Source organism: Aspergillus mulundensis (assembly GCF_003369625.1).
Source record: "Aspergillus mulundensis strain DSM 5745 chromosome Unknown scaffold_1, whole genome shotgun sequence".
NCBI classification, from domain to species: Eukaryota; Fungi; Ascomycota; class Eurotiomycetes; order Eurotiales; family Aspergillaceae; genus Aspergillus; species Aspergillus mulundensis.
Window position 1 is genome coordinate 2,860,650 of NW_020797889.1, and position 25,327 is coordinate 2,885,976.

Sequence of the window (25,327 nt, forward strand, 5' to 3'; positions counted from 1 at the left end):
TGTGTGGGAGAATTGGCCAGAGACAGGGAAACTACGGCCGCAGACTTCAAGGGAGGCAAGCGACGTATAAGAACCTTTACCTCAGTATCTATTCTTCCTTCTGCGGCGAGCCGATGTAATCCATGTCCTTGGTTGACTCCACCGAGATTATTCATTGGGGATACACTGCCATGTAATCACCGAGACCGCTGCCAGGGATATAATGTAAGAAATGGCATACCTGCCACACAGCAAGATCCGCCATCTCGATGTACCGACCCGGACTAATCTCGGGCTCGGTGTGTAACGCGCTCTGTACCACAAGACGGAGTATCTAGATGTCGAGTCTTTGCCGCTGTAGCAGGAAAATATGCGCTTTTGGGGATCGGTAACGCTCTTCAAGCAATTTCAAGTGGTTGGCGACCTGTTATACATGCTTTTGGTAGTCCCGCTTTGGGACGGTGCTGGGTTCGTTTCTTCTGCTGGCATAGAACTCCTGTTTCTACCCAGGCGTAGCTGTCAGTATGGCGCACTGTTCTGGACTCCTCTTGAAAATAAGAATACATGGAACAGTACTCCTTTACTTACCGCCGATCCCCCAGTAGCTCTTCGCATCTGGCTCTTTAAAATCAAATTATCTGAGAAACCGGAGTAGCCAAATGGTCGCAGGGGTGAGTTGTATTGGACGTCTGATAGGCATACGCGCGTCTTGCATAACTAGGTAATTGTGAACGCAGTGAGAGGCGCTTGGCCCACATTGAGAATCCGGCGGCGAGTGAGTATCCTTGGACATCTAGGAGAAGTTCTTTGAAAGATCTAGGGCTTAGTATTATAAATCTATCTGATTAAAGAGTTACTATCGAAATATTAGTACAAGAAATAGACAATGAAGCAAGCACTAGAGGCACATACCTTGCATATCTTGTAGTCCCACGATGAACTATGGTAGGTAAGCTTCCGAAGCCCTTGATGTTCGATACATGGCACATACCCCATTACCAAGCGGGGAGAAGGTCCCGGCCTCCAACGACCATGGCCTACAAGCGCGCTTCACCAACAGTAGCCTCGGTACCGAGGAAAGGTCTTCAACATACCTCATATCAGGTGCGCAAGAACATTCATCCCACCACGTAATACACCGATCGGAGAGACAATAACCAACATAGTCTATTCGCGTCCTTCAAAGCAGCAAGCGTGCTGTGTACTCGACCACGGTCGGCTTCCCCATCCGTCAATTGACGAGGCCGCTCAACGCAACGATCCTGTTAAAAAGCCATTGCAATTCTAACAATTCGATCGAAGGCAAAGGTAATGTATCAGGGTCACTTGTCCGGAAAGTGATTATGCCCTTTGCACCAGTCCCACTGGGGATCGCATGGCCAGTCAAGCAATCGAAGAGCTTCGTATGCCCAGGCCCTTCAAGGATGCTCCCAGGCAGAACTGGGGCAGTAGTAAGGGGCACCTCGGCGGAGTATTTGCATTTGGGCAGCCAGAAGAAGCGAGCTTCCAGGGTTTTCCTGTCGGGAGAGAGCTTGATGGGTTTCAAGGCAAATCGGCCTCGTCTCCAGAGTTGTTCGACGTGGGATGACATTGTGACGAGATTCGAGCAGGTTTGACATTTGGTATCCGCAGGTGATGCGAGGGACATCCATTGCTTCACAGCCTCGTACCCCCAGAGCAGCTTAAGGAAGTCCCAGAAGTCCGTCAAGGTTTCCGGGCTTCCTCCCTTGGTTGAACCAAGGCTAGGTGGGAAGATTGTTACGGCCGCAACGGGTTCGCTGGCTCTAGTAACGACACACATTTCTCTGTCTCTTTTGATGCACTGGAGCTTCTCAGAATGCGTCTGGCTTTGGCTTCTTGGCAGGATAGATGCACCTACATCGTGGACCGAGAGATTACGCCACTCTCTGACATTCATGTCCTCCTTTTTGACAGGTGATTGATCGGTAGCGCCGTCGATCTGCGAGCTGGTCATTAAACTTGCGCGTCTCTTGGTTGGAGTAACGGGCCCTCGTGATGTTGGTGTTGGTGTTCGACCATTTTCATTTCTCTGCGCAGCTTGGGGTGTACTATCAGCAGCTGGACGAGGTTCCCTTCTTCGTCCAGTATCTAAGTTCCGTTAGCTCGTAGAGGGGAAGTGAGTGCAATGTGTTGAGTGTTCCTCACAAGTCCACAAGGCCGTCACGGCATGGCCATTGCTGATGGCGTGCTTTATCGTGTTGCTCTTTCGAGGGTCCCTGCCTAAATTTTCCACGATGCGACGCAGACGGTGAATATCCGCAAGCCAAAAGCAGGCCCATGTAGCCTTGTCAACGTGAGTAACACCCGTTCTCTCGCTGATGGCTTGGATGAGGGCGGCGCGATCGACGTCCTGGAACTCGCTTGCGGGGTTGCAGTCGTCAGTCATTGTGGTAGTGCAATGGAAAGAAAGAACAAGTTTCTGGGGTGGTTAAAAGTTGACGCTGGTGGTAATGGTCAAGACTGAGGGAGGAGGGAGGAAGAGGAAAGTGGAACGAAAGGAACAGTGTTGTGGGTGAGCACATTGAAGAATTGCTGCAGTAGCAACAGAGGAACCTCCTTTATGGATGCTTGATTGTCCAAAACACTTCTGTTACTTACATTCAAAATCAAAACTCAGATTGGCATCGCAGCAATAAGCTATCAAGGAAGCACCGTCAAACATTACCTTTCCCTCTCCATTCAACACAGTCAAGCCTCATCCTCAGTCACCACATCAACATCCGCCCATTTAACATTGCTATAAGTGCCCCCTTCCTTATACTTCAGTTCCTTCCCATCCTTCATCGTGATCGTGATCTCAGCCGTGTAGGGTATCTCCAGAACCCCTTGAGCCGTCTTCGCCGTAACACGCAGGTTCTGACCCTTAGCCAGCGTGCCCCCAAGCGACCACCTGTACGTCGTCTTCTCGCTATGCTCAGTGCCATGCGTCTGCTTCGACGATCGCTGCCAATTGAATCCGCCTTCCACAGATACAATCCCGGGGATTTCACCCAATACCTTGAAATCAACTCCGAAGGTGGACTCCGTCTCCTGAGTCCAGGTGCTCGTCTCAGTGACCTCGTGCTCGCCCTCAACAGACCACTCGGCGTCGCTCGACTTGAAATGCCATGTCTTGACGTCTTGCGGCGAGATGCCCTCGCCGTTTGTCGGTAGGTCGAGATCAACGTCCGACAAAATCGACTGGTATTGCTTTAAGAATAGCGGCTTCGCCGCGAGAATGCTGTCGCCATCCGTTGCGACTCCCATACCCAGGAGGATCCCACTTCCCAACGCCATGTTGTGCGCCAGATTTCCGTCCGGCTTCCGGCCCGGATTGAAAGTGTGGCCCAGAGTCGTCGTGGAAACGATCTTGCCCAAGCGTTCGGCGCTGCCGTACTCGTGGTTGTTGTAGAGGATAAAATAGTTGAATCTTTCGTCGGGCTCTGGGAAGAACGAGAGCCCGTCTCGAATGGCTTTACCAATTTCATCCGTCGTGTTGTCGCTCCAGGTGAGCGTGATGCCGCGGATGTAGTACTTGTTGTCGTCGTAGTAGACCCTGATGGACTTGAGCGTTAGGCCTTGCTCGATTTTGCAATACTCCTTTTTTTCTCCCCGGTGTCCTCCGACCCAGTCGTTCTCCACGATATAGTCACTGCTCATTTTCCTTTCAGGATACGAAGTTCTGTGAGTAACGTGCTGACTTTGCAATACTAGGAGTGGAAGACAGAGAACTGAGCGTATGATTCAAAAGAATGAGTATTAAGAAGGTTTTATATATGAATGGCTTCTTCGTCCCTAGATTTTAATGAGGTCCCGAAAGCCTTTTGAACTTGTACGGCTAAGTCGAATGTCATCAAAACCATCAACGAAAGGTGACCAGGTATGGTGCCTAGGTGGTATGACAAAGCCAAACACTGTCACGGTGGCTGCCTGATGTCCCTGTCTTGCTGGGAGTGCGGTCCTAATTCTGACCTTCGAGCTACCTGGCCCTGTAGCCTGCCTGCTGTCCGGGTATCTACTCCGATATCCCGCATCCCTACTCCGACTCAATGGTGAAGATCTCGATACTTGGTACCTACAGTTTCGTGTTGTGATGAAACACACAATCTTTAGCTATAGCAATTTTAACCACAGAGCCAATGAAAAACAAAAAATACCCCGCTGCAAGTAAATCAGAAAGGACAACAGTTAGCCAATTCCGGTAAAAGCGCGCATTCAATGCGGCCCAGGCATGGGCAACGCCTTTTGAACAGCCAACGTCCAGTCGGAAACAACAGCCAGCGCAGACCGCAAGTGCTTCATGTCCAAGGCATCCCCTTCGTCAAACGCGAGCGATCGAGCACAGCTAACCAAGTTCTTGACTTGGCGGCCATTAAGCGCCGGTCCGGCTAGCTCATTGAGCTGGTCGTCACTAAAGCCGATGTCTTGGTTACCGTTTTCATTTGCCTGCTTTGCGTGGCGCGTGAGAAATGTTGTCCATATAGCTTTCCGAGACGTAAAGTCCAAGTCGGGATAGGAGAAGCTGAAGTGGATTCGACCTGTATGGTCAGTTAGTATGGGATGGTCAGAGGCGAGGTGAACTTACTTTCAAAAGCAGGGTCAAATATGCCTATCCTGTTTGTTGTGAGAATCATAATCCCCTTGTAGTATTCCAGCTGACGGAGGAAGATCGAGACAAGCGCGTTGCGGACTACATCGGTATCATTCCGAGCTTGGAGGAAGACATCAGCCTCGTCGAGAAGGAGGATTGCATTCCACCGTTGAGAGAGCTCGAGGATCAACGTCAGGCGGCTGTCGACATCGGCAGGGTTTGTGCCTAGTTCTCCGGCACTGACTGAGTATAACGGCCGCTGGGTCTCTTCAGAAATGGCTTCGGCAGTCAATGTCTTGCCGCAGCCCGGTCCGCCGCTGAGAAGCCCGATTAACCCCTTGCCCTTGCCGGCGACGATGTCGTCGAAGTGGTCACTCTTGTATGTGTGTTGGGTGACTAGGGCATGGATGAGTTTCTTTTTGTTGGGTTCGAGGACTAGAGAGTTGAAGGTATCGTGACCCCATTTGATGGTGCGACAATAGTCCATGCCCAACCCACCTAGAATCATTAGAGGAAACCTTGCCATGGGAAAGGAGACTCACCCCACATTTTGGCTCCGAAGCTGAAGCCAAGGACAATGGGACTACATATGGCAAAGTCGTCGTCGTTGTCGGGTATCCCGTTCTCGAGTTGCCTGTAGACATCTTTGCAGTATGTGGCATTTGGCTCAAATGTCCTGAAAGCTTTCACATCTACCATCACTCTTCCGAACGACTGGTACGCATCGTCAGAGAGACCATTTCATTGATTAGGAGGCAAGACTTACAGAGAAGGTGAATTGCTTTGGTTTTAAGTCCTTATTGAGGATCTCTCGCATCGCTGGTCCTTCGCATTCGAGGTATTTCCCGCTTTTCAATTCACAGTAACGTTTCCCTCGTTTAACAGCATGTTTGTAGACATCAGGTTTCCCGTCGACGAAATCCAATGGGAATATCTCCAGATCATAGATCTTACGAACCCCTGGATACTCATCGATCTGGAAATGTTCGACTTTTGAGAAGCCAAGTTTCACCCCGTCAAAGACGATGACGTCGCACAATATCTGCCAGTACAAGACGACATGGTGGTCTGTTGTCCTCTGTCTCTTTCTTGCCTGGCGGAAACGCAGAATCTGCTTCTGCTGGGTAAGTTTGTGGTAGTGGTAAACAAGGGACCCTGGGATAAATAAAGCCCAGAGTAAGCCCCATGAAATTTCCTGCCTACTAAGCAAGGCTTCCATGCTGGCGACATCATTTGCATGGTCTTCCTCTATATACGCCAATGCCACGGATAGATCATTGACCAAGGCCGTATTCGGCTGGGCTTTGGCCTTCTCGGCTTCAAAGGCTTTCTTCAATCCGAACCGCGAATGGTAAAGCAAGACCGGCCGGGCCTACAACGAGTTCAGTAAGTTGCTTCTATCAGCGGATTGGATTTCGCACATTGGGAGGGCTTTCCTGCACCAGGCTCTCACTGCCAGGGTTCAACTGCTGCAGAACCTCTGCCACAAGGGGACTTCTAATCTCGATAACGGTGTCAGCATGTCTGCCTTTGTGATCAATAACACGCCGCACGACAAGTGCAGCGCCTTTGAGGTTCTTCTGTTTCTCTTTCTTGGCCGTTTTCTTGAGTCTCCAGGTGTAGGTGCGGCTGGCATTGGTTAGCACGGGAGCACGAGGACAGGATGTAGGTATTTACTAGTCGTAGCTGGGTGAGACCAGTTAGCAGTCTCTTGAGTCACGGGGTACGAACGGCCTCACTATTCATCATAACGGGCTATGCGCTTTCCCGCCGATACCGCGTCCTTGCTTTCCTCAACCTCTTCCACCACGTCCTTAGCTTGATCATTCGGTTCTGCCATCTCGCTTGAATTGCGATAAAGCATTAGAAGGCTTATCTTACCGGCAGATGAGGGATTAAATAGACGGATGGAGCCTCAGTGTGAGATTGTCCGGACGGTGACGCGGTCCAGCCGCTGGCGCCAACGCATACCATCCATCCTTCGACAAGGGTCTCGATTGGCCTAGAGATATGAGATTCTTTCCCAAGACGGAGAAGCGGGCTTTTTCCTCCCCATCAAGCGAATGATATTGAATCGCTGCGCGAGGCTGAGGCTGAAGATTACTGTCTTCTGCACCGCGACCCCGCTCCGCGTCATCCTCAAGTCGTACACAATGGTGACTGACAAATTCTTCGTAAGTCCATTATATGAGGCTCTTCGTTGACCCATTCTTCGGTGCGCATGAAACTGACTTTCATTAAGAAACGAAGAAAATGGAGAAACCGCAGGCAACGGGAAGCAGCAATGGGTGAGACACGCTTTTCGGGGATTCAACTACGCATACTGACCATGTTCTCTAGCCCTACTACATTCGAACGAGCATTCTCGGCCCACCTTGCGTCCTTGCCGGACAAGAAAAACACGAAAAGAATGATATTCGACGGCATGATGGCATCCGGTCCGATCAACGCCGAAGAAATGCAGAAGTTCGTTGTGGCAACAGAGGAAAGGATTGCAAAAAAGACGCCCATGCGCATCTTCAATCGGATAGTGAAGCCGATGGTGGTCGCTATGAAAGAGTACTATGGCATACTAGACACGATGTGTCAGGCGAACCCGTCTCCGGCAGCTCTTGTTTGGGGTTCGCTGAAGATCATTGTCGATGTAAGAGTTATATCTTACTTCCTTCTTTGATTATATACTAACGTTGTTTATCAAGTGTGCAGATCGTTTTTCCAACCTGTTCGAAATGATTAAACAGCAGCTTCAAGATTTGACGTTCCATCTTGAGCGTATCAACTACTTTGATGAGCTCTATAAGGACACCTCCATGCAGAGCCTGCTCTGCCGGTCATATATAAATGTCCTCCGATTCTGGGCCAGGGTACGGAAGGAGTGCGAACGGAACAGTAAGCCAATGTTCTCAGCGTACATGGCGCAGCTAAACGCATACAGTGCTCAACATGTTCTTGAAATCCGCTGGTCCGTTCAGCACAAAGAAATTAGACTCTATAGTGTCTGACCTGAAGAAGGACTCTGAAGAGATCAGAGACCGGGCGGATATGCTTGAAAAAGGTCGAGCGCAGATGGAGCGGAATGCAAACGCCCACCACCGTGGGCAAGAGGAAGAAGATCGGAAAGGCAAGATTAATATTCGTATTTGCCGTGCGAGTACTAACTGTCTTGTCAGTTCATCTTTTCGACCGCGTGAAGCAGTGGCTGAGCGTCCGAAGTATCTTCCAAGACATCCTCGAAGCGAACCACCGCCGCCACAGCACTAATAAAGCAAGCCATGTAACCGGGACTTCAGAGTGGCTCTTCCAAACTTCCGAGTTTCTAGAGTGGTCTGGAAAAGGTCCTCAGTCCCCAATCATCTGGATGAGTGGAGATCCTGGCACGGGCAAGTCAATTCTTTGCTCGCGAGTCATCCAACACATACAGGATACAGATCCGGCCGCTGCGATCGCCTTCCACTTTTTCAGGTTCGACCAAGAATGCTCTACGATTGACTTATTGCGAGTCATGGCAGGCCAATTGCTGGAGAGCCTCAGACAATCCACCAAGGACGTACCAGACTCGATGTTGTCTCTTACAGAAACCCTAGGCGCTTCCGTTCAAAATGTGATGGACATGATGAGAGCACTTACGTCTTCTCCATCTCTTCCTAGAACATTCCTATTTATTGATGGGCTAGACGAAGAGCTCTCAGAACGACGGTGGATAACAGCCCGAGAGACCCTGCTATCGCTCATCGCACTTGTCACAACGCATCCTGGAAACTCCGTGAGACTATGGCTGTCTAGTCAAGCACATAACACGATTCTGAAAACTATGGAGGGGTATCCGAGGATCCATCTAGTTGATCAGAACGAAAGCGACATTCGGCTCCTCTTCGAAAAAGGCATGCGAGAATTGGAGCAAGAATTAGATGACTAGCGAAGGCCGCGGCGCGCAGCGCCGCGGTTGGAGCTAGTAAATTATTTCCCTTAGTAATTTAATATTAATAAACTATTAAAAGGCAAGTTAGTTCCTATTAGTATTATAGCTTGTTTTTTATAATATTAAAGGGGATTAATTTACTTTATAGGTATAGCTATTTTTACATGGGGGGATATTAAACTTAATTATATATTAAAATATTTTTATCCCGCGTGGTTAATAGCATGTAAAATAATTAAAGTATAATACTATTTTTTAATTAAAAAAACCTTTTAGTTAGTTTTAGTGCTATAGTCCCTAGTAATTTATTAAGTAAAAAAGCTTTAAAAAATAATAGCCTTTTTTAAAAAAAGCTAAAAAGCCTATTAATAATACTAGTAATTAAATTTTAAAACTAGTATAATTTTTTAGTAAGTATTTAAAAAAGATATTTTTTAAGCCCCTGCTAAAATTTATATAGGCTTTTAAAGGTTTAAAGGGTTTTAAGGGTTAAAAGGTTTTAAAAATAGTTTATAAATTACTAACTATAAATATATTTATTATAAGTATAATAAGATCTTTTTTTAAATTTTTAATAATAATAAAAAACATACCTATATTAAATAAAAAGTCTTACTAACTTTTTAATATACTAGGGGCTTAAAGGGGTTTCTTACTAAATAAAATTATAGTTAAATAATTTAAAGGTATAGTTATTTTCGCGTGAAAAAATATTAAATTTTTAGGGGATATATAATACCATGCTAGGCATAATTTAAATATTTTAATATATTATAATATAAAAAAATAATTATAAAATCTAGTTAAGCTATAGTTACTAGGGGTTAGACCTACTTAAGCAAGCTAATTAAATATAAAATATAATATTAAAAAGCTTATTTATAGCCTAGGGTGCCACGGGCAGTACTTATTTATATTTTATTTTTTAAATATACTATTAAAAAAGTAATAACTATATAAAGTTATAATTCCTACTATTTTAATATATAAAAAAAGTAATAAGCCAGGTATATTTATAAAAAGTATTAATTTATTAAACTTTAAGGGGCTAGCCTTATTCGCGCTATATTTTTTAAATATATTATTAAAAAAGCCAGCCCCTGGGCTAAAAGTATTTATTTAATAATAATATAAACTTAAGGGCTGGCTTTAAACTAAATATTAAATATTAATTAAAACCAGGCTATATAATTTATTTAAAGCATTATTTTTTAATAATAATAATTAAGGTAATACTTATTATAAAAAAAAGCAAGGCTTTTAATTAAAGGTTATAAATAGCTACCTTTTAGTAAGTAAGTCCTTTATTATTAAACTTTATTATAGGATACTAATAGCCTATATTTAATTACCTGCTTAGTTTGCCCGCTTAGTTTGCCTGCTTAGTTTACCCGCTTAGTTTACCCACTTAGTTTACCTGTTTATAGTTATTTAGCCTTATCCTATAGACTATATTTCTTTTTATTTTATATAGCTTTATAGCTAATTAGTTTTTAAAAAATTAAAAAGTTATTAAAAATTAAAGGTATACTAGGAATTAAAAGGGGACTAAAGGCTATTTATAAATTAATTAAATAAAAAATAAATACCTATACTAAATAAAAAGTCTTACTAAGTTTTTAATATACCTAGGGGCTTAAAGGGGTTCTTAATTACTTATAATATTAGTAATATATTTATTAATATTAGGGGTGGTTCCCGGAGTTTTAACTTAAATATTTAGCCTTAAGTATTTAAGGTGGTTTTTAAAGCCTTAACTTAAATATTTAGCCCTAAGTATCTTAATAATAAAAATATTTAAAAAATAATTATTTATAAATAGCGCTAATAAAGTAGGGCCCTTGCTAAATATAGTAATAAATAAATTTAATAGCTAGTAGGGATTACCTTATAAACCCCACTTATAATACTTACTTTTAATACCTATTATTTACAGGCTAGTAAAATTTATACCTAAAATATTAAGTACTAGCGCGTCCGGGAAAGTATTTTATTTTTTTTTATATTTAACTAGTTATTATGCAAGTTAATAGGCTTTAATTATTAAGGTTAGCTTTTAGTAAGGTAAATAGCTTATTATTATAAAATAAACCTAAGATATAAAGTCTTTTTTAAGGTAAAAAAATAATATAGTATTTTTAAAAATAGCTATTTTCTAGGGCATGGCTCTTATATATATTATACTAGTAAGTTTATTAAAATTATTATGCTTTAATACTATATTTTTATACTAGTATCCTAAAATATAAGTACCTAGGGTTTATAAGGTTATTTATTTTAAAAAATATATTAACTAAAATTTATAATATATTAATAATTAATAATACTACTAAAATAGCTAGCTAGCTTTAAAATTATTTATATAATTTAACTTTAATACTTTTTATAATTAAATTTAGCTTTAGCGCTTTTAGCTATAGTATTAAGGTAAGTTAAAATATTAAAATTAAGTTAAAAAATATTTACTATTTTTATTTTATAATATATATAAAAATATACCAAGGTTTAAAAGCTATATTTACTAAAATAATAAATATGTACCTATTTTACCGCGCTATAAGTAAGGCTAGTAAGTTAAATTTTTTTAGCTAGGGGCTTAATTTTAATAAACATGCTAAATTTATAGCCGCTGGTATTATATATAATTAAATATATACCTTATTATTTAATAACCTTTAAGTTACTAGAATAGGGCTTTAGAGCCCTAATGTGAAAACCTTGAGTAGGCTAACCAGGTACAAAACAAAGTACTAAGAGGTTATTTAATAAAAAATTAATATTAAATCTCAAGGCCTAAAATACATAAAAACTAACTCTTAGCCAACTATTCTTTACTAGGGCGTTAGCCTTAAATATATTATTAAAATAATAATAATATTATTATTACATGTTGGGTTAATGTTACCATAACTTTTATTTTATTAATTTCCTTATCTTATTAGGGCTTAACACCCGTGGGTGTAATAACTTAGCCCTTTCTTAATTAAAATTAACCTAATTTTTAAATAGCTTTAATTTTTATAATAAACATATTTTACTATTATTTTACTTTAGTTTCACGTTTAATTATTTAGTTTTTTTATTTAAAATAATTTATTATTAAATGTGGGGTTATCTTAAGGCTTAAAATAATGTTTTTTTATTAGTATTTTACTTTTAAATAGCTTTACTTTTAGTGGCTGGGATAGCTATTTTAGTAAATAATAAAAGTTTTAAGTTACTTTTTATTAATTTAAGTATTAATAAATTATAAATAGGCAGTATTTTATAAATAATAAAAAAATTAATATGGTTATTATAGTGCTATGTTATTAGTATTATATAAGTAGCTAAATATAAAAAAATAAATTTTTATTTACTTTTTAGTCTTTTTTTTTTTTAACTTTCTTAATTTTTTTATTTTATTTCTTTGGTTTCCCTATTTTATTTTTTAAAGTTTAATATCTTGTTTTTTTATTCTTTTACTGGCTATTTAATCTTATGGCGCCTATAATAAGGTTTAAAATTTATTCCCCTTTCTTACCAAAGACTATTATTACTGCCATTAAAAATAGTAACAAGAATAGCAAAGGTTTTTTAAATAATTTAAAAAAAAAAGGCAAGTAAAAAAAGGGCACCGTAAATAGCAAAAAAAAAAAAAGCCTAAAAAAGGTAAAAAAGCTAGTAAAACCCACAGGGTTTTATTACATGTGCTTGTTTATTTAATAATATTATAATACTTAATATATTTTTAGTCCGCATTAAAAGCTAGTAATTTAAATAATAGTAATATATTATTTTAATTTAATTATAAATTTAATATTATTATATTAATTTTATGCAAGACCTATTTTTATTATAATAAAACTTATAAGCTAGTAAGTTTTTAATATTTTTTTTTTTATATTTTATAGCTAATTTATTATATCCCTTAGGTTAAAGTAATAATAACAAGGGACGCCTATAATTTATAGCTTTTTATTAAATACTATTATTTTTTTTACCCGCGGACTAATAACAAAGGGGTAAAGCTTTTTTTAAAAAATAAAAAGTATTAATAAAAATAAGAATTTATATTTTAAACATATTTTGCAATAATCCAATTATTAAAGGCCTTTAAAAACATAAAAAAGGCTTATTAAAAAAAATTCTCCCTTTTAAGCAAGGTAAAAAAAAACCAGCAAAAGTTAAACCTTTAATACTATATAAAAGTATTATTATATCACGCCCTACTTTTTACTATTTAACTTATAAATTCTTTTATTACTAATATAAAAAATAATACTAAAGTTTTATAGTTATACCTTTATTTTTCCCCTGGTAATTTAGGCCACGTATAATAGTTTATTACTAAATTTTAATTTTAAAAAAAAGTTAAGCTTGCCTGCCAGGCTTATTTTATTAATACTTTAAATTTTAATACTAAACTTGCTTATATTAAAACAAAGTTTTTTATTACTATTAAGGGCATTTAGCCGGGTTATTTATATATTTAGTTTTAGTAATAGTATCTTTTTATTTTTTTACTTTTTTAAAGTTAATATTTTATTTTATTTTTAGTGCCTTTTTGGCGCCTTAGTTATTTATTTTTATTATTTTTTAGTTTAGTTATACTAGGTAATAGCTTAGTAATATTAAGGCCTTGTCCCCTTAATAATACTTTATTTTTTTTTTTTACTTTAGTGCTTATTACTTTCTAGGTTTATAGTTTTTTATAGTTACTTGTAGTTTAAGGCTAAAATAGTAATTTTTAGGTAGTATTTTATTAGGGTTTTTTTTATTTAGGTATATTAGGCGTATTTTAACTTGGAATTAGGTTTTATTTTTACTTTTAATTAAATAATAAATAACTATCTTGCTGCGCTTGCCTTTTTTTATACTTTTAAATAAGATTTAGTGTATTTATATTCTTAATAAAAACCTATTAATTATATTTTAAAGGTTATTTTTTTTATTTTACTAGGTATAAGTCTTTATTTTTAATAAAGTTATAGTTAATAATATTATTAATCTCCTATTTTTTATTTTTTTTTAAATTGGGCATAGCTTTCATGTTAATTTTACCATGCTAAGGCTTAAGTAATAAAATATAAAAAATATTATATATTTAATAATATTTCTCGGGAAGTAAAAGTTAATATACTATAAAACTAATTTTATTTAGTACTTAAAAAAAATTAATAAATTTAGGCTTAAGTTTTACTAGCACTTTTAAATTTAAATTTTTAATACTAAGTTTAATAGGTTATTTTAATTTAAACTTTATATTTTTCCGGCCTTTATTATAATAAGTTTAATAGTGTTTTATATTTTTTTCCTAGTCTTTTTTATATTTAGCTTAAATTTTTTTAAGTTTTTTAATCCTGGCTAATATAGCTAGTACCTTTATTTATTTAAGGTTAACCTTAAACCATGCTATAATCTCCGGGTTTTAATTATATATAACCTAAAAGGGTAATATTTTAATAATAGCGTTTTTAGTATTATTATAGGTAAATTATACTATTTTAAGTAGTATAGGCCAGGCATGGTAATTTTTTATAGTAAAATAATATAAATACTATTTTAAAACTTAGTTAATCCGCTTGATTTGCCCATTGGTTTAGGGGTAAAAAGTAGTTAATAAATATAACTTAATTTTATAATAAAACTATAGCTTTTTCTAGTATTTACTTATAAAAAAAAAATCTTAATTAAATATAATACCTTTAGGCTAGCTATAATTTAAAGTTTAATTTTAATAAAAAACTTTGGCTAATTTATAGGCTTAAATTAATATTAAAATAAAAATAAATTAACACCACTTTATATAGCAATTTATTATTATAAAAATAGTATTAACATGTTATTTCTAGTGCATGGTAGGTAGTAGGCTAATAATAAAATCCATGCTAATTTTAAAAAAAGGGTAATTTAGTTTTAATAAGGTGGATAGTTTTTTATAAGGTTAGTGTTAAGGTGCTATGGTATATTAATATATAAGGTATAAATAGGTAAAAGTCTTTATTATAGCTCTTATTTTTAGCCAGAAAAACTTTTATTTTATTAAAAATTTAGTTTTTTATAAACCAAAATATCCTACTAAAAAATTATTATAATATACTTAAATAATTATAGTTCTAAGCCTTTAATTTAATAAAATATAAATTTAATTTTAAAAAGCTAGCAAATTGCTTTTTATAATTAATTAATTTTTAAAACTTAATTTCTTAGCTTTTTTAACCTAATCTTCTACCTTTAAGGCTTTAATTTACTCCTAAGTCTAATTATCCATAAATTATAACACTAAAAGTAACTTTGTTAAATAATCTAATGTATAATTAAAGTAAACATTCTTAATTAATATAGTATTTTAAACTTAAACTTAATACTAGGCTAAAACCTAATTTTTTTTAAGATTAGACTATATATCTGTGGTACCACGGTCTTTAAAATTAAGATTTAACTTTATTTTGTCTTAAAAATAAAAGAATTCCTTAAAAATATTAAAGCACTTGTTGCACCTAATATTTTAAACTTAAATATCTTATTTTTTATTTAAATTAAGCTTTTTTTTATAAAAACTTTATATTAAGTCTAGGTAAGTAATTATTTGCACTTTAATACCTTGTACTATCTTTTTTTTAATAAGTGCTAAAAAATCTTTTTTTAAGACTAATTTAATCTTGCTTTTATACCTTTTAAATAGGGTATTTACAGGGTTATACTTGCCTAAATAATATAAAATCTTAAAATTATATACTACTAAATTTATACACTATTTTACTTGCTTTTTACTATACTTTTGCTGCTACATAAAAAAATAAAGATTTGTATAATTTAATTATACTATTATTTTATAAAAAAAACCTTTAAGGTATTGCCTTTAATAATAAAATAACTAAATAATAGCAAATAGTTTCTTATCCAGGATTAACTAATTAATTTTTACTTTAATAAATTTATAAAACTAAAACATAACTAGGTAATATTTTCTTATATTATTTAGTTAAAAATATATTCTAGCTATTCCTGTGTTACTAGTATCTACTTTTAACTATTTTTTTTATATAGGGTTAAAATAATGTAACAAAAGGGCTTTTATAAAGGTATTAAAAAAAAATTAAAATACTAGCTTTTTACGCTTTTAAAATTACAGGGGCCTAATTTTCTTCCCATGCTATATTTTTTTTATTAAACTAGTTAATAGTAAGGTAATTTATGCAAAATTATAAATAAAATAATAATAAAAATTAATAAAACCTAAAAAGGATTACAAGGCTTTATAAAAACAAGGTTTTTTTTATAAGGTTATAGTAGTTACTTATTCCAGGTTTATTTTAACACTATTTTAATTAACTATAAAACCTAAAAATTTTACCTCTTTTTTAAAAAAGGTATATTTTTTTAAATTAGCAAATAATTTAGCCTTGCGTAATTATTTAAGAACTTGTTTAATATACTTAATATATTACTTAGGGTTAACAAAAAAAATTAAAATATTATTAAAGTAAATAACATAAATTTAATCCAAAATATCATAAACTATAAAATAAATATAACTTTAAAAAGTGGTAGAAGCATTARTTAAACTAAAAGGTATAATAATATACTTATAGTAACTATATTAATATTAAAAAGCTATTTTTTATTAATTTTTTTTATAAACCTGGATGCAATAATAAGCATTCTTTAAATTAACTTTAATATAATAGGTTGCTCCCGAAATTTAATTAAAAATTTTTAAAATAAAAGGTAAAAAATATTAATTTTTAACTATTATTTTATTTAACCCTTAATAATTAACACATAATTATAAGCCTTTATTTTTCTTAGGTATAAAAAAAATAGGTGCTCCGGCAGGACTTTTAAAAGGTTTAATATAATTATATTAAATATTTTTATTAATATACTAGCGTAACATGGCTAGTTTAGTAGGTAAAAAAGGGTAAATTAGCCTATAAAAAGGTAACTAGCCATTTATTATTATAATGCCATGCATAGGTACTAATTTTAAAGACATTATTTTTACACCGTGTAAGGAAAATATATCTTAGAATATATTAAGTTTAGGTAGTAAATTATTTATTTAATTTAACTTGCTATTATTATAAACTTTTTTAGGTAAAAAAATAATAATAAATATATAAGCTTAATTTTTACAAGCCTTTATAAACTTATATTATCCAAAAATCTAGTATTTTACTACTTTGTTACTAAACCACTATTAATTTACTATTATATAAATATATATAGCTTGAATAGTTATAATAAAAAAAATAATTAGGTATTTAACTTTAGTTTGCTTTATTTTTATATAAGGTTATTTAAATATTTTTATAATACCCCTAAAATTAGTAACTTTAATAAGTACTTTTTATATTTTTTTTAAATTATCTTGCTAACTGTTGTATCCCTTTAAAATAAAATAAGAAAGTTTTACTTAATTTAAATAAGCACGCTTAATAAATTTTATACTTATTATATTTACCTTTACTTTAGTATTTAAGTTTGCCCTGGTTTTAATTTTATCCCGTGGAGCTTTTATTATTATTTTTATTTAAAAATACTTACTTATTTTTATTTTTAAATATTAAGCTAGGGCATAAGACTTTACTCTAGCTTTTTTTTATTTTTTTTTTTATATATTTTACTCTTATTTTAATTTATATACTTACCTTCTTGCTAATTATCTTGCTTTTCCTTATAATATTTTTTATTTTAAGGGTTTTTAACCACTATTTTATAAACTTTAGCAGTCTAATTAAAATTTACTAGTTAAAAATTAAGGTTTTATAATAGTTTTATATAATTAGGTGTAATATAACTAGGTTTTCTGCACTTAAAACATGTTATAAAAGTTAATTTTAACTAATCCTAGTTTAGTACTATTCCAGTGTAACTTTAAAAGGGTTTTATTATATTAAAAGCTTATCCTGCAGGTATTTTATTATAACTTTTTTTAAAAGTTTATTTTATAAAATAACTTTTTTTTTGGGTTCCCTTACTACAGGTAAATTTATATTAATTTTTTTTTAAATTAATAATATTTCCTTCTTGTTTAACGGGTTTTAATTATTTATTATAATATAAGGTAATGCAAGGTTATAAATATAATATATAAGATTAATATTATAAGATAAGTTAAACTAAATACTTTTTAATATCTAGAAGTTCTATATTATTAAAATTATAAATTTTATTTTAAAGTAAAGGTAAAAGCTTGCTAAAATAGTGTTAAATCTATATTTTTTTATTATTTTTTAAAAAATACTATTTTAATATAGCTAAATAATTAGCAAAGTCCTTAGAATCTTAGTCTTTTTTTTAACAAGCTAACTTTAGTTTAATTATAGTATCTAGTAAACTAGTTATTAAACTTCTTAAAATTATAGCTATTTATTTTTTAAAGTATTTTTAAAAAGATCCTTAGTATTCCTTATTTATACCCTTTAATTTATTAGCATGTTAAATCTAGTTACTTTTACATACTAATTTTATTATAGTTAAAGCTCCTAAAATTTGCTATTAATTTAATCTATATTTTTTAGGTGCTTTTTTAAAATTTAATTTTAAAATACCAAGCTAGTCAAGGCGTTACTACAGGCTAAAATTAAAATTATACTTAGGTATATTTTTATTTTTAATTTTACTATAATTCTTTGGTAAATTATCCTAATATTAACATTGCTTTAAAAATGCATTATATTTAGCTAATTAATTTTTTAAATATTTAATATACCTTTTTATATCTTATAATTATTAGGTTACTAGCGTTTTACAAGTGTTTTAATAATTTTTTATAGTAATACTTTTAATAGTCTTAATAATAAAAAATTATTAAGTATTAAAGGATTCTTTTTTAGGACTATTAAAATAGTCCTATTTAAAAATAAGGCGTGAGTATACTAGCGGCATAGTACATGTTTTATAAGTGGTTAATAAGTAAAAAAGTTAAAACTATAAAAACCTTAAATAGGCTAACCAGGTATAAAATAAAGTACTAAAAGGCTATTTAATAAAGGATTAATATTAAATCTTAAGGCCTAAAATATATAAAAACTAACTTTTAGCTAACTATTTTTTACTAGGGCGTTGGCCTTAAATATACTATTAAAATAATAGTAATATTATTACTGCGTGTTAGGTTAATGTTATTATAACTCTTATTTTATTAGTTTCCTTATCTTATTAGGGCTTGGCACCCGTGGGTGTGACACCTAAACCTTTTAAACTTATTATATTAAAGCTTTTTTTTAAGTATTATACCTTTAGGTATTATACCTTTAGGCCTTGGGGGTTAGCTTAAGGCTAAGCTATAAAAAAATTATTAAAATAATAATACTTTATTATTAGTTATATATTAATTAACTAAAGTTACTATAACAAAGATTTTTAGCTTATAAAAAATATATATTATGCCTAAATACCTGTTCTAAATAATTATAAACTATAGGAATTTAATTTAAAGGGTATTATAAGGCTAGATAAGTAATTTTATTTTAACCTAAAGTTTAAAAAGTAATATATTATTTATTTTATATAAAAGGGTAATAAATAATAAAGGGTTTTATTAATACTTTAAGCTATGCCCTTATATACCCCCCTTATATAGTAGTAAAGGTATAAATAATATATTATAGTAATATAAAGTAATAATAAATAATAATTTTTAGGTAGCTATACCTTGGGTTAGCTAAAAAAATAATAATTAATAATATTTTATAGGTATAAAGGTATAATATTAATAATAGCTAATAATACTAATATATTAATACCTAGGGATAAGCTAATATATTAATACTTAGGAATATTTTATTTTTTTAGCTAGCAAGGTTTAGGGTGGCCTTGTTATATAAAGGACTAATTAGCCTTATTAAAATATATTATACTAGTTTAACTAGTTTAAACTAGTTAGTTTATTTAAGTATAATAAATAATTAATAAATTTAAATACTTATTATTTTTTTTTAGTGCTGGATATAAACCGTAAACCTAAGAACTTTAATAAATTAAGAACTTTAATAAACTAAGAATAGCTAATAAACCTAGATTTAAATATTTAATTTTTTTACTATACTTTATATTACTATAAGTATTTTTAATTTTTTTTAATTAGTAAGCCCCTTATTAAGTTACTAGTATACCCAAGGGCTTAAAAAAGGGTAAAAAGCTAAGATTAATATAATTAAGGGCTTAAGGCTTAATAAGTAAATTTAATAAGTAAATTAAAGGTAAAATAAAGGTAAAATAAGGGCAAACTTAGTAAATAAACATGGCCTATTATAAAATATACTAAAAATATATTTAATAAAAAAAAAGGCAGGTACCTAGCATATATTAAGGCACTAGTTATTAAAATAACTAAATTTATTAATTAAAAAAGGGTTTAGTATTAAACCAAGCATGGGAGTAGTAAGTAATTATTAATTTTAAATCTTAAAATAATACTTAATTACTAACCCTATATTATAAAAAAATTATAAATATAATATTAATAATAAAGCATAATTACTTAACTAAGTATATAATTACTTTTTTTAATACCCCTTCCTGCAGCCCTAAAAGTTTTTAAGGGGGTAATTTTTATAAAAAAGTTAGTAGTACTTAAAAAAAGTAACTATGTATAAAACAGGCGCCCTTAATATTAATTAATAAATATAAAGTTATTATTATTATTAGGACTAAAAAAAATAAAAAAATATAAAAATTAAATTACTTTTTATTTTTTTTATGCTTAAGCTTGCAAGCCCTTAAGTTTTTATATTTTTATTTTTTTAATTTTTTATTTTTATTTTTTAAGGCTTTTTTATATTTTACTAAAAAATATAATAGTGCTAGGGATTAAAAAGGCTTATAATTACTTACTTTTTTTACTTTTATACTTTTATTAATAAAACCCCTAATTTTTTACTTAATACACGGGCTAGAACAGGAGTAATTAGCATAAAATATAATATATAAAAAGGGACTAGTATATAAAAAGCTACTAAAATTTTAAAAGGTAATAGTATTAGCATTAGTATTAATTTTAAAAAATTTATTAAATAACATGCCCGGTATAGTGCTTTTTTAAAATTATTTAGTATTAAAAATAAAAATATATTAGCAAAGGTAAATATAAAGTATAATATATATATTAAAAAGTAGTAATAAGTAAAAAAGTCTTTGTGTTAGTAATAGCAGGCATAACCTAAAACCTAGCTTGTAAACCATTAAAAAAATAGCTAATAATAGTTATTAAAATATAAATAAACCTTTTATTAATAAGTATTATTTATTTAATAATAGTACTAGTTATTATGCATTAATAGCCTATAATAAAAATAATAATATATTACTAACACGGACTTAGGCGCAGGATATAATAAATATTAAATTTTATAAACTAGGGTTTCTTTCTCCTGTAATAACTTTAAATATAAATATTAAAAACCTAGTAAATATTAATATTAACCTAGTAAATTATATTAACTATACCTGCAAGAGTTATAATAGGGTTAGTAATATTAATTAAAAAGTTAGGATAAATTTTTAAAAAAAAATTATTATTTTATATATAAAAATTATTTATATTTATAGCAAGGGTTGGACTATTAGGGCCTGGAATAATTAAAAAAGTATTATTAAACTAGGTAAACTAGCTATTAATATATATAAGGTTAAGCTTATTAAATTACTTAATAATTATATATATTTTTTTATTATACTTAAGACTAGGAATATTATTTTAGTAAATAATATTATTAATAATATAAATTAAAAGGCTATATTTAGTTACACTAAAAAAAGAGTGGGAAATAATACTAGGGGTAAAAATAGTAATATAAAATTAAAATTAAAATATAATAAAAAAAGTTAGTATAAGCACAGTAAGATAAAATAAAAATAAAAAGTAAATATAAAAAAGTAAAAGCTAAAATTACTTAGGGTTCCTAGCTATATTTATATAATCCAGCACCTTATTATAAATAATATTTTTAATTAATTAGTTTTTATTTTTAAAATTAAAAAGTATTAAAAGCTGCCTAATATTAATTACCTGGGAAAGCGTAATATATAGCTAGTTATAAAAAATATTAAATTTTAAAGATTTACCCTAATATAGTTTAATAATTAGCCCTATAATTTATTAATTATTATGGTAAATGCAAGGCAAACAGGAAATTAAAGGTAGTAAATCTTATAAAAAAAATTATTTTCCTTATTAAGTAGTTTAACCTAATAAATAAGGTGCTTTTTACTATTAAACTACCTATTATTTAGCTAGATTTTAAAATATTAGCTAAAGGCGTAAAGTAAAGTTATTTAAGTTTTATTATATAAGCTATTTTTTAAGGCCAGGTTATTAAGTAGTATTAGGGGAGCTTTAATCTTTAAATATAATATAAATAAGAGCAGGGTAACTAAGGTTAAATTTTATATAATTTTTATTATAATAAACTTATGGTTTAAGGTGGTAATATTATATTTATTTTTTATATAAAAAACTAAATTATCGCGCGGGATTTAATTAAGCAGGATATTATTTAAATTTTAAATAATAATATTTAGCGCTATTAAAATAGCATGGCCTTAAAAATATTTTAAGTTTTTATAAATAATAGCTAATCGCGGATAAACCTGTTTTACTAAACTTAATAAATTAAATTTTATATTAATAAAAATAAAAAGCTAAATCCAGCTTTTTAATATAAAATCCTTATATAAAATCTATAGCTAGCTCCTAAATTAAATATTTTTTAAAGTTATATATTAAAGGCGTATATTTTATTAAAAATATAGTACTTTAATATTTAACTAAATATTAATATTATATATTATAGCCTTTATAATTTTCTTTATTTTTTTTATAGGAATAACTAGTAAAATTTACTAGAAATTACCCTTAAACACTACCAGGATTTCTTTAAATAGGCAAGTATTTTAATAAATATTTTAAAGGGTATTTTTTACCGCGTTAAATATCTTGCAGGATATTATTAGTATTTTATTTTAAATAATTAAATTTATATACTAAAAAAGCTTGGCTAAATAGGTTTTAGTATTAATATTAATAGTTTTTGCTAGGCTAAGTAAAACCAGGATTTTTAGGTATTTATATATAGTTTACTTATTAAAAAAAAGTTAGGTAATAATACTAGTTAAGGCCACGCAAAGCATAATTTAACCCTTAAAATATAGTTAATTATATAATATTTAATATATAAAGATTTTTCCCGTGCCGCCTAAATTATTTAAAAAAAAGTAAAAATTACTAGACTAGCTTTAAATAATATATAGGATTTATTTATATATTAATTACTAATTTATATTTAACTACGCCTTTTTATACTCCGCGTTTTAGGCTAGCAGTAACTAATTATATATATATTTAGTAATAATAAAAAAATTTTAGGGCCAAGCACCCTAGGTATTAATTAAATTAGGTAGTTAAAAATTAGCTAAGGCCTTATTTTTATTATTAAGTAATTATTAAATAATATATAAATTATAGTCACGCGCTACTTAATTAGGGGTTTAGTTTTAAAGTTAATTTAAAGTTAATTACTTAACCTATCTTAGTAAATCCTTATAAATTTAGGAACTATATTTAGCTTAAATAATAAAGGCATTTTTTAGCCTACTAAAAATTATGGCTAAAATAAATATTTATTAAAGCGCCTTGCCCACTTATAATATATAGGTATTTTTAAAATATAAGTCCTACTTATTTTTTTTAAATATAATACCATGGGTAATACATGCCTTTTTATAAGTATTAAATATATAACTATTAACTATATAAAAATCCCGGAAACTTATAGGGCTATAAATAATTATAAAAAATATTTAAAAATAGTATTTATTTTTATAAAAAAAATTAAAATATAATATTTAATTAATTTAAAACTTTTATTAACATGGCTTCTATACTTGGGCCCTAAAAGTAAAATAAAAGGGTTAATAAAGCTTATAAAAATAAGTATTAATATATATTTTAAATTTTAAATATATATTTTTAGCATCTTATAATACAGGCATGGTTCCTTATTTAGGTTTACTTAATTATACTTAAAAAAAGCCTTTAATTTAATAATTTTTAATACCTTGCCCTTCTTCCTAATTTACTCCTTTATTTAGTTTTTTTTAAAAATAAATTTATTATAATTTTTATTATAAATTTTAAGCTGCTTAACTAATAAATAATAAAAGTAAATAAAATACTTTATTAAATACTATATAGCCTCCAAGGCACTAATAAATTAATTATTAATATAATAAGTAATTTTATTAATAATATTAAATTAAATACATGCCTTTGGGAATCCCTTATAAATATACTTATAAATATACTTAATAGCTAAAATATTTTAAATAACTTTTATATTAATGTGCGCACGGTAGTAATAAAAAAGGTAAAAAAAATAAGGTATTACTTATTTATTACCTATTTAGATTATTTTCTTTTTATTATTTAGGTTAGGAATATTAACATAGGCACTATTATTATATTATTAGTATTTAAGGTAATAGCCTTTATAAAAAATTATTTTAAAATAAAATAGCTTAAAAAAGCCTTTGCTATATTTCCAGGGCTTTTTATTATTATTAAGGTAATATAATATATTTAGCTTAAGCTTTTTATATAACCTATAAATTATATTACCCTTAATAATATTAAATAGGGCCTTGGGATTAAAATCCCCTTTAAAAATAATATTTAGGTTAGGAATTTTAGCTAAAATAAGGTTATTAATATTTTTTTATATAGTAAACCTTTGCTTAAGCTAGTAAAAAATATAGGAATAAAGTAAATTTTATTTTTAAAACTTAATAATAAAATAATAGGTAATATACTTACCAAAGGTACTATTTTTAAATTTTTAAAGTATTATTTTATTTTTTATATAAAATATATAGTATACTAAATCTAGCCAGTCCTGCTAGTATTATATTAAGTTATTATTATTATTTTAAATAAGCTTTTTAATAACCTTTTCCCACCCTAAATTAATTATAAAAGTAATAAATAAAGTTAAGGTGCTATACCACAGCACCAGGGCTATAAAATTATAATAAAACTTATATATATACTAGTTACTACCCTTATAATTAAAGCCTAAAAATATATACTTATTAATTTATATTAAATTATAACCTTTATTTAAGGCCTAAGAAGTATTACTATAATTAATAAAATAATAAGTTTTTTAGTTATAGTAAATATTAAATAAATATAAATTCTTTATATATAGCTAAATATTTATTAAAAATTATTAAAAAAGTATGCCACCCTGGTGTAAGATATTAAAACTTTTTTTATAGGTAAAAATATAAAATTAGTAAAATATAGCTATTATTACCTAGTTTTAGTCCTTACTTTATTTTTATTTAATTTATATTAAAGTATAAATTTTTTATTTATGGGAGTAGCTTATCCCACCCTTGGTGTAAAAAAAAATATAGTAAAGTAGTAAATAAAGTAGGTAATTAAAATTAATTATAGTAAAAAACTGCCAAGGTGCCAAATTATTTTTATTTTTAGTAATAAAAATATTAATATTATAGGGGTTTATTTTAGGGTGCAACTTAGTTAATAAAGGATTATTAAATAGGTTTAGTAGTTTTTAAAAAAAAAAAAAATTTATTTAGCTTTTATTAAATAAGTATTATTAATAATAATAGGGTTAAGCTAATACTTTAAGAAAAAAATTATAGGAATATTAAGCATAAAAATACTTATTTTAAATATTTTTAATTAAAAAGGGAGGTTATAGCACTTGCCTAGCTTACTATTAGTTATAAATTATATTTAGGGTATTAACCGCAGGAAGCCAAGGTTTATATTTTACTTAAAAATAAACTTAGCCTAAAAAAAATATTATATTATAAATTAT

The 25,327-nt window shown here is 29.9% G+C and overlaps 4 protein-coding genes across 4 annotated transcripts; 1 reads left to right on the forward strand and 3 right to left on the reverse strand.

Moving 5' to 3' along the window:
• Positions 1-1,210: 1,210 nt before the first annotated feature.
• On the reverse strand, positions 1,211-2,386 carry DSM5745_02430 (uncharacterized protein; the record flags this gene model as incomplete). The annotated part of the gene is made up of 2 exons (XM_026744446.1): positions 1,211-2,088; positions 2,146-2,386. The coding sequence occupies 2 exons, from the start codon at positions 2,384-2,386 to the stop codon at positions 1,211-1,213; spliced, it is 1,119 nt and encodes a 372-aa protein (XP_026607609.1).
• Positions 2,387-2,688: 302 nt separating this feature from the next.
• On the reverse strand, positions 2,689-3,639 carry DSM5745_02431 (uncharacterized protein; the record flags this gene model as incomplete). Its single annotated transcript, XM_026744447.1, has 1 exon — positions 2,689-3,639. One exon carries the CDS (start codon positions 3,637-3,639, stop codon positions 2,689-2,691), a length of 951 nt encoding a protein of 316 aa, XP_026607610.1.
• A 555-nt stretch (positions 3,640-4,194) lies between these two features.
• Positions 4,195-6,410, reverse strand: DSM5745_02432 (ATP-binding protein; the record flags this gene model as incomplete). The annotated part of the gene is made up of 6 exons (XM_026744448.1): positions 4,195-4,517; positions 4,565-5,068; positions 5,113-5,284; positions 5,337-5,942; positions 5,992-6,199; positions 6,310-6,410. 6 exons carry the CDS (start codon positions 6,408-6,410, stop codon positions 4,195-4,197), a joined length of 1,914 nt encoding a protein of 637 aa, XP_026607611.1.
• A 413-nt stretch (positions 6,411-6,823) lies between these two features.
• DSM5745_02433 (uncharacterized protein) lies at positions 6,824-8,486 on the forward strand (the record flags this gene model as incomplete). Its single annotated transcript, XM_026744449.1, has 5 exons — positions 6,824-6,858; positions 6,911-7,214; positions 7,270-7,459; positions 7,506-7,664; positions 7,741-8,486. 5 exons carry the CDS (start codon positions 6,824-6,826, stop codon positions 8,484-8,486), a joined length of 1,434 nt encoding a protein of 477 aa, XP_026607612.1.
• Between the last annotated feature and the right edge of the window lie 16,841 nt (positions 8,487-25,327).